This window comes from Ursus maritimus, unplaced genomic scaffold (assembly GCF_017311325.1).
Source record: "Ursus maritimus isolate PB19 unplaced genomic scaffold, ASM1731132v1 scaffold_14, whole genome shotgun sequence".
NCBI lineage: Eukaryota > Metazoa > Chordata > Mammalia > Carnivora > Ursidae > Ursus > Ursus maritimus.
The window spans coordinates 43,568,810-43,577,962 of NW_024423786.1; the positions used below are offsets into that span (position 1 = coordinate 43,568,810).

General features: G+C 55.6%; 1 protein-coding gene across 9 annotated transcripts in view; it reads left to right on the forward strand.

The window, feature by feature from the left end:
• The window catches only part of BORCS8 (BLOC-1 related complex subunit 8), a 28,323-nt gene that overhangs the window by 3,888 nt on the left and 15,282 nt on the right, over positions 1 to 9,153 (forward strand). The window contains exons 4-6 of one of the 9 annotated variants that reach the window (XR_005834575.1): positions 3,096 to 3,252; positions 4,549 to 4,624; positions 4,976 to 6,143. Coding sequence is in view for 6 of the 9 variants with exons in the window: in XM_008703923.2 (XP_008702145.1) it covers positions 3,096 to 3,206; positions 4,549 to 4,582 (145 nt within the window). In the remaining 3 variants the exon portion in view is untranslated. Of the gene's footprint in view, positions 1 to 3,095; positions 3,253 to 4,548; positions 4,625 to 4,975; positions 6,144 to 6,485; positions 6,723 to 9,000; positions 9,134 to 9,153 lie in introns of those variants that run through there. The other 8 variants (XR_005834576.1, XR_005834577.1, XM_008703923.2 and 5 more) reach the window with 8 other exon arrangements.

The following is a 9,153-nucleotide window of genomic DNA, read 5'->3' on the forward strand; positions in this document are numbered from 1 at the left end:
CTAATTTTTTTTATTGTGTAACATACACATTAAATTTATCACCTTGACCTTTTTTTTTTTTTTAAGATTTTATTTATTTGACAGAGAGAGACACAGCGAGAGAGGGAACACAAGCAGAGGGAGTGGGGGAGGGAGAAGCAGGCTTCCCACTGAGCAGGGAGCCTGATGCAGGGCCCGATCCCAGGACCCTGGGATCACGACCCGAGCCGAAGGCAGATGCTTAACGACTGAGCCACCCAGGCGCCCCCACCTTGAACATTTTTAAGTGTACAGTTCTGTGGTATTAGATACATTCATAATGCTGTGCAGCCATCCCCACCGTCCATTCCTAGAATTTTTTTCATCTTGCAAATCTGAAACTCTCCCCGTTAAACCCTAACTCCCCTTCCCCTCTCTCCCAGCCCCTGGCCCCCCACCACGCTGTTTCCTGTTTCCGAATCTGGCCATTCTAGGGACCTCAACATACATTGAGTCTTCCAGTATTTGTCTTTGGTGTCCGACTCCTGTCCCTCAGCATGCTGTCCCCCAGCTCTACCCATGGGACAGCCTGTGTCAGAATGTCCTTCCTCTTGAAGGTCAAGTGGCATCCTGTCGCACAGAGGCACCACATCGTAGGCACCTGTCAGTGGACATTTGGGTGGCTCCCATGCCTTGGCTACCGTGGATAGTGTGAACGTGGGGGGACCATTCTTCTTAGTTTGTGTTGAGCTTTAGCTAAATCTTCACATCCCCCCCCACCCCCCCCCAGAGAAAGATGTGTGAGAGAGTAAAAAGCGGTAGTCAGCGTTTCTTTTTTTTTTTTTTTTAAGATTTTTTTAATTTATTTATTTGACAGAGATAGAGACAGCCAGCGAGAGAGGGAACACAAGCAGGGGGAGTGGGAGAGGAAGAAGCAGGCTCATAGCGGAGGAGCCTGATGTGGGGCTCGAACCCAGAACGCCGGGATCACGCCCTGAGCCGAAGGCAGATGCTTAACCGCTGCGCCACCCAGGAGCCCCAAGTAGTCAGCGTTTCTTTTCATCAGTGCACCTTTGCAAGTCTTGCCTCCCAGTCTTCTGTTGGTTCCCCTGACCATACTTACTGTCCTGGTTTGTTCTGTTTGCCTCGGGAGTCTGGCGGTTTTATTTAGAAGTGTCGCTTGCCCTTTTGCTGGTTAAGTCATTTTGGTAGAGGCCAGATACCCCAGCAGTGCTCATCTGTGGCACCGTGGGCTTTGCCTGCCTGTTTCTACTGTGTGGGCGAAGGTTCCTTGACAGGAAGTCCTGCTGCCAGGGGCACGGAGCTGAGTGTTCTGCCATCAGTAGCCTTGGCCCCTCCACTGGGACAGAAGGCAACTCGGACAGATGGCATCTTCTTGAGGATGGTGGCCTCAAACACCCTCCTTAATTAGCTCAAGGCATAGTAGAAAAGAAGTAGAGGAGTTCTCTCTCACGTCTGCCAGACAGCTGCCAGACAGCTCCTGGACAGCTGCGAGCTCACTAGCAAGGCCCAGGTTGAAGGAAGAACATGTCAGAGTCCATACTTTCTCCCAGTTCCTCTAGCTGCCCCTTCTAGTGCAGGGCTGTGGGGGACTGTTCACACTTAAATATTAATGCAGCAAAATGAACTAAAAGATTCAGCTCCTCTGTCTCACATAACCATAGTTTAAGTGCTTAGCAGCCAAGTCGTGGATAAAGAATGTATCTCCCGTGTTCCAGAAAGTTCCACTGGGCCATGCTGAGCTGGGCAGGAGGCCAGCATTCTCGGAGTGCTGAGCACTTCTCTTGAGGAAGATGTGAATTTCTCTATGCTAAGAGACCATGTTTCCTTTACGGACACGGAAGAGCCCTTATCATTTAGTTGAAAACGCTTTATGCAGTGTTAACAGTTGGTGTAAAATTTGAAGATATTAAATTGGGGTGAACTATTCAGTAGGGAACTTAAAATAGCGAGCTTTTTATCAAGGCGGGCAAACACTAGAAAAGCTGACTGCATTTGGTGGTGCTAAGATGAGCAAGCTAACCGAGCAGGTGATGGCCGAGGCCCTTCCCCACCCCCACCCCCACCCCCCACCCCCACTTTGATCTCCGGGCCTTTTCCCGCAGGGCCCTGACTGATAATGAATGGGAGTGATCTCTTTCTCTTTAATAGAAGGGCTCTAAAATGACACTTTCATTTTTCCTGCAGACATTACGCAGGTGACTTGCTGGCGTTAGCAAGGCCCGGAGTGGCCTGGTAAATATTTTCCTGTAGTGCCTTCGGAAGGCGCCTTTTCCTTAGACAGTCGTCAGTGTGGCACCAACATGAGCTTTGCCGTGGCGCCCCCCCCAATCGGTGGTGAGTTATTCCAAACTCACCTCCAGAGCTTTTCATAGTTGAGTTGATAAACTTCATTCAGAGGCAGGAATAGGTTATCTAAGAGGAAAGCAAGATGTCTTTGAGGCCATCTTTACATGCTTATAGCTTCTTCAAAACATTAGGTGATCTAGGGGCCCCTGGGTGGCTCGGTCGGTGCAGCATCTGCCTTCGGCTCAGGGCGTGATCGCGGCGTTACGGGATCGAGCCCCACGTCGGGCTCCTTCGCTATGAGCCTGCTTCTTCCTCTCCCACTCCCCCTGCTTGTGTTCCCTCTCTCGCTGGCTGTCTCTCTCTGTCAAATAAATAAATAAAAAATCTTAAAAAAAAAATCTTAACAAACAACAACGACAACAAAAAGAACATCAGGTGATCTAGCAGCACGGTTGTAAAAGTTGCATCTAGGGGCGCCTGGCTTCCTCAGTTGGAAGACCACGCGACCCTTGATGTTGGGGTCGTGAGTTCGAGGCCCGTGGTGGGTGTAGAGATTCCCTAAGTGAATAAATAAATACAAACTAAAAGCCCGTTGCGTCTGGCCATCATGTGCTCTGTTGGATGGATGTCATAGGCGTGGCAGGGAAATCGAAACTCGAAGCCCATGATGAGCCTTCCGGGGGGCCCACAGCATCCCCGAGGTGCCTGCTGAGCACTGAGCTGGTATAGACCCCCCACCAACCTCTGGTGGGGAGGATACACCGGCAGGCACGGGAAGGGGAGGGTAAAGGAAGGGCGGCGCCGACTGGTCCATCCTCCCGTTTCAGCGCCGTGAAGAACCTCGTCGACAGCAGCATCTACTTCCGCAGCGTGGAGGGTCTTCTCAAACAGGCCATCAGCATCCGGGACCACATGAATGCCGCCGCCCAGGGCCACAGGTAGCCCCAGGGACCGCCTGCTCCTGCTGCTCTCAGCCTCCTCACTGTAAGGACCTCTGCCGTTCAGCCAGGGGCCGCCGCTTCTCACTCCTTAGCTCCCTTTCTTCATCTCCTGCTGTCTGGTGGCTTCCTCTCATCCTTTGGCATCTGTAGTAGGAGAGTTCGGCCACTCAGCACCTAGTCCTGAGCTCTGCTGTGTGCCCCAGCCCTGGGCTGGGGACTGGGGACGCGGCGGTGACCAACACCCGCAGGCTCATGGTCTCACGGGGAGGCACACAGCAACGAGGTAAACACGGAACAGACAAGAGCACTTCAGATGTGTGAAGGAAGAGAAGGGAGGTGGGAGCTGAGGCCTGAACCCCATGCAGACAGAGGTGCCCTGGGGAACATGTCCCACCTTGGACAGCGGTGAGGCCAAAGGCCCTGGGGCCGGTGATCTGGGGCTGGTGTTGGAGGAACATCTAGAAGGCAGGTGTGGCCGGAACGGGGGAGTAGGGGGGGGCCAGCGGGGTGGGCCGGGGCCTTGCCGGCAGCAGGGGGGGCCCGGAGCTGAAGGAGGCTTCAGACTGAGGACCAGACAGCCTCAAAATGAAAAGCACTTACAGTCCTTGCACATGGGGGAGAGAGTTTTTGTTTTCATTTTCATAATAATGTAATAAACATGCATTTGAACACACGGGCACGTGCTGTGGGCTGGAACTCGACTTTGAGATCTGTCTGGCTCCTGCAGTTGGGGGTTCTGGCATGCCTGTCCCCCACCAGATGTTTAGAAAGAAGGGAAAAAAATCGGTGTCACTGTTTCTGAAAACGGAGACACAAGAATTGTAAAAACAAGCCTTGTGGATGTGTAAGAATGGGCGGGCCACTGTCTTCTCTCTGAGGGTAGCATCATGTGCGTGTCTCTGGGTCTGTTCTGCTATTGGTGACAACCATCTGGACTAGGATTTACTGTGTTGTGTCACGCATGGCGCCCCGTACACAGTAGGGCTGCAAAAACCCATCGCTTCTGTCTTTTCGTTCGCGGTTTCCCGAGCTTTCGAAGGCTTTGCTGGGCCCGCTGCTGTGAAAAGGCAGGTGCTTCTGAAAGAGGCTGTAGCAGCATGAGGCGCTGCTCCCGCTTCTCTGTGCTGCCCCTGTGGGCTTGAAGGGCCCGGGCCTGCACGAGTCCCCACCACACCTCTGAAGTGGGTGGCTGGTCCCACTCTTACATAGGATGCCCTGAAGGCTGAGCCCAGGAGTCTTAGGGGGCTGGCGGGTGATCTAGTCCCGTCCCCAGTCTCACTGAGCAGGCCCCATGGCCTCTGACCTTGGCCTCAAGGACGCTGCACGTGTTTTGTTCCAGCCCTGAGGAACCACCCCCGCCCTCCTCAGCCTGATCCCAGAAGAGACGTGGAGGTGCTTTGGCCCCTCTGACTCAGGTCAGTGCCAAGTGGGGTCATGAGCCTCTGTCCTCCATGCTCTGAACTAACGCACCCCCTCAGTGTCCCGGAAGGGACCTGCTTGTCTAACCACTTGGGCTTTCTCCTGGGCTTGTAGGATGCTTTCATCAGTGGGAGGCTTCAGGGTGGTAGGGACCTTGAGCGCTCTGCTGCTTAGGACGTCGTCAGCCCTTTTCCCTCGTGCTCTTTCTGCCATCTTCCTGTCCCTTATCCAGGCCATAGGCCCTGTCCCGACCCCAGGTACCTCCTGCCAAGACAGCAAGGGGATCCTATGTCTCTCCTCGCCTGCCACGTGCCAGCTGCTTGCTTCACTCACACACATTCTCTCAGGCAGGGCCCAGCATGGCAGTTACCCACCCAGCTCAGGAATCTTCGTTCCACTGCCGACCTGCTGTGTGACCCTGAGAAAGTCCCTCCCCTCTCTGGTCTCTGCGTTTCCGTTCTGTTGGAGCTGTTTGTCAGGCAGCAGAGGGTGCTGCTGCGTAGTGATGTGTGTTGTCCCTGTCAGCTAACTGCAGCGCGACAGACTCCCAGAACTCAGTGGCTGATGCACCAGTCATTTGCCTGCCCACAGTTCTGCAGCGTGGGCTGGGTTCCGCGGGGCGGTTTGGCCGGGCTTACCCGGAGGCCGCCGTCTGGCACTCATCAGAGTTCGATGGGGCTGCACAGTCCGAGGGGGCCTTGCTCACGCATCTGAATCTTGGCCAGTGTTGTCGGCTGCTGGGGGCCCAGTTCTCCGNCTCGGGTGCACAGCCTCTCCGGGAGGCTGGCCCAGGCTTCTCTGGGGACCGGGTGCCAAGAGGGCAGCCCCCGCGTGCACGTGCTCATCCAGCCTCTTCTTGCTTCACCTTCCGGATGTTCCAGTGGCCAAGGCCAGCCACACGGCCAGGACCAAAACCTGAGGGGAGAGGCCAGCAGGAGGGCAGCAACACGAGGCGGTTGGCTTGACCACGTGAGGAGAGCGTGGTGCCCAGGAAGGCCGCACATGTTGTTGTCCTGTGCCCGTGGAGGGCAGACCCCGGCAGGTGGGAGGCCCCTGAGGGACTTTTTAGCCCTTACTCTTGTCGCGCTCAAAGCCCTGCTCATTTGCCAGGCACTGTGATGGCGCTCTGTGCCACAGAGGCCCTCTCAGAGGGTTGGGGTGGGGACGGGGCCTTCACAGCCCCAGAGCAACAGCCCCTCCCCAGAGCCAAGAGGCAGCAGAGCTCATGCGTATGCAGTCAGCGTACTTAGCGAACACCTGCTGTGTGCCGGGTTTACTCTGGGGATACTGAAGAATCCCATCTAGGAAAGCCTGGCAGCAGGAGGGGCTGCCAAGAGGGTCAGCAGCCCACCCCGGTGGCCTGCACCAGGTTGCCCGCCAGCCCCGGGCTCACACACCACCATCTCTCCCCTCCCACCATCCAGCCTCAAGGATACTGCTCTTCTGACACCCCGTGTCATCTGCCGTCCCTCCACGGCTACAGCCCCTCGGAATAAAATGCTCTGTGGCTCTTGACCCTGCCTGTGTCCCTGCAGACCCTGGTCCCTTCCTCTTCAGAATTGCTGCCCGTTGTCCCCTTCAGAGTCTTCCATCCACACTTTTTCCCAATACTGCTCCCCGCAGGGTGATTGGTGGCCTTTAAAGGGTCAAGTTGCAGTCTCCCCTGGCCCCTGACTTCACCTGCCTTTCCAGTCCTGGGCATGTACGCACGGTTCCCTTTTGCAGAAGAGGAAATAGGCTCTGGGGTGGGGTCACTGCCCTTGACCAGAAGTCAAGGTCCTGCCTCAGGTGCTGCCTCATCAGGGTGACCTTGCAGCCCTGAGGGTCTCACACCTCTCCCTGACCTTCACCCCATAGCGCAGCTAAAGCCGGGCCTTTGGACACAACTCTGGGATCTGGCAGGGACTGCAGACCAAGCAAGTGTGGCCAGCACATTCCTCTTCTGCCCAGAGCCTCTGGACCCCTCTGTGAATGTCTAGAGACGAGGCTTTGCTGCCCCTGGACTCCTGCCTGCCCCCCATCAATCATGGACACGGTCATGGCCATGGCCCCTCAGACCAATAACTGCCACCCTATTAAACCTGATAGACCACCCACTGCGGGCCCAGCACTATGCTGGGGCTTTTGCAAGGATCATCTTTTCATCCTTCGTCTTCAGGCAGCCTGTAAGGCAGGTGTCACCTGCAGATACAAATGGGAAAAGCTTTCAAGAGGTGGCACGACCTGTACAAGGTCACACAGCAGACTTCAGTCTGGCTTAGTCTCAGTCCTGTCTCTGACATGCTGTGTGACGTGGGGCCCAGACTTGGGTCTCTCTGGTTCTCCCTTTCTCCACCTGGACAAGGAAGGCTGGGCTGGACCTTCTCTACAGGCTGAGGTGGACATTTGTGTATCTGCCTGCATGGCCTGCATTCTGTCTTGAGCAGAAATGCCCACCCCAGACTCGGGCCATATGGAAAAGCCACCTTTAATTCCGGGGGCGGATGTGGGACACCGGCCCGGCCAATCAGAGCCTCCATCTCCCAGGTCACCGTGATTGGGTGGAGATGAGCGTGTGGCACAGGGAGAGGTCTCACCCAGGAATTTTGCTGGGAAGCATGGGAAAGTCACCGTCTTCCCATGAGGGTTGTTGAGCTAGGCAGGTGGAAGGGGAGACCAAGAACACTGCATGGGGTCCCAGATCCAGCTGTACCCGACACTAGAAAAACTTGATTCCGCAGTTTCATTAGTCTCCAGCTTACTGTATTTGCCCAAATTGCTCTGAGTCCATTTCTGCTGACTACAGAAGAGCCCGTACTGACCCCTATGAATGTCAAGGCTGGAAGGTCATAGTGCACAGTTCGTACCCCTCCAAGGCCAGCTGTGTGCCAGTGCAGTGTCCAGCACCCGATATCAGGGAGATCAGAATGGAGTTGTTTGAGGTAGAGTCAGGGTGAGTCCCAGGCCCATTGCTCTGAAAGGATCCCCCACACCTCTCTTGGTGATATGGGTGGTTGGAAGAAAGGGGTGGCAAGGATCAGGGGCACCCTGGGGGGAGACAGAGGGTCCTGCTGGGGTGTCAGTGTTTGAAGGAGTCTGAGGGCCTGGGACAGGGTTCATGAACACAGGAGGTGTGGAAGGACTACCTCCCATTACCAGGAAATGGGTCCGTACTGTCCCCTTTCTAGGGTGTATTAGGGGCCTCAGTCCGCCATCCTGTCTCCCCACTGCCCCAGCTCAGTTTGGTGGGGAGGGAGGATCCTTAGGTCCACCCCATTAGTGGCCTTGACCGGTGTGTGGCACCCCCAGAGTCACTCTCCCTCTGCTTGCCCACTCTGAAGGCACTTCTTGTCCGACTGTCCTTCCACCTGTCCATCAAGCAGCCATTTGTCCAGCAAAACTTGACTGCCCTCTGTGGGCCAGGCCCTGCCCCGGGGATGTCCTGGGGCGCAAGACAGGCCAGCCCTGTCAGACCTAGGCATCAGATGGACAGGATAGACAGGCAGCGAAATAAGTTAATTGCATGTATTCCAGGGGCTGCTGTGGGCTGCTTCTGTGCTGTGAGCGAGGCGGGCGCAGCTGTGGTGTGCCCCAGACCGTCCCAGGGCTCCCCATCACCCACAGTCCCTCCGTGCGATCTCAGCTAATGACTAATAGTCTTCTCCATTCAAAGAGCAGGACTCTGGGCTGAAGACCCCACATGCTCCCAGCCCCAGGGCTCCGATGTCTCTCTTTTATTTGCATTTCATTTGCATGTCCATCTCACACTTCCCACCTAGAGAACGTCCACACCCACTGGCCACCAGAGGGCGCAAGAGGCAAAGACTTGGTCAGGCCAGTGGTCCTCCCAAGTGGTCATTGTCCACATTCCTAGCGTTCCTGGTGGGTGCATTAGGATCCTCTGCTCTTTTTCACCCCATACGTCCTTGCTCCCATTTTTCAGAGAATGAACTAAGGTTCCACGAGGCCGGATTACCCAGCAGGACCTCACACCTACCCCCATGTGCTCCTGGGGCTATATTGGCAGCCTCCCCTCCTTGCCAAGGTGGAGGTGTGGGCATTCCCAGACCCGACTCAGTAGGATTTGCTCCCAGGACAGCCCCAGAGATAGGAATTGGGGGTAGCTGGGAGAGAGGCAGTGAGCTCCCTGTCCCATGAGGCATTCAAGCTGGAACCTAGCACCCATGAAGGTAGGGATGACCTGGAAAGGATCCCTGCTCTGGGTGAATTGTGAGGCCACCCCAGGCTCTTTCAAATCTGTGGATGGGGTAAAAGGAGGCCCAGGAGAGCAGTGACTTGCCCCCAGTTGGTCCACAGTGGTCAGGATGGGAATCAGTCTTCAGTTTTGTTTTTTGTCCTTAGCCCCAGTCCAAGTTCTGTTTTTTTATTTCAGGCCTGCTCTACACTCCCAGAGGGTCCTACTCCTGGGAAATTCCTTCCTAGCTCTGCCACATCCCCCAGGAAGGTCTTTGGATGCCTCAAGCTTGGTCCCCATGCCGCTCCATCACTCAGACCCTCTCCAGGGCTCTCTAGTTCTTCAAGAAAC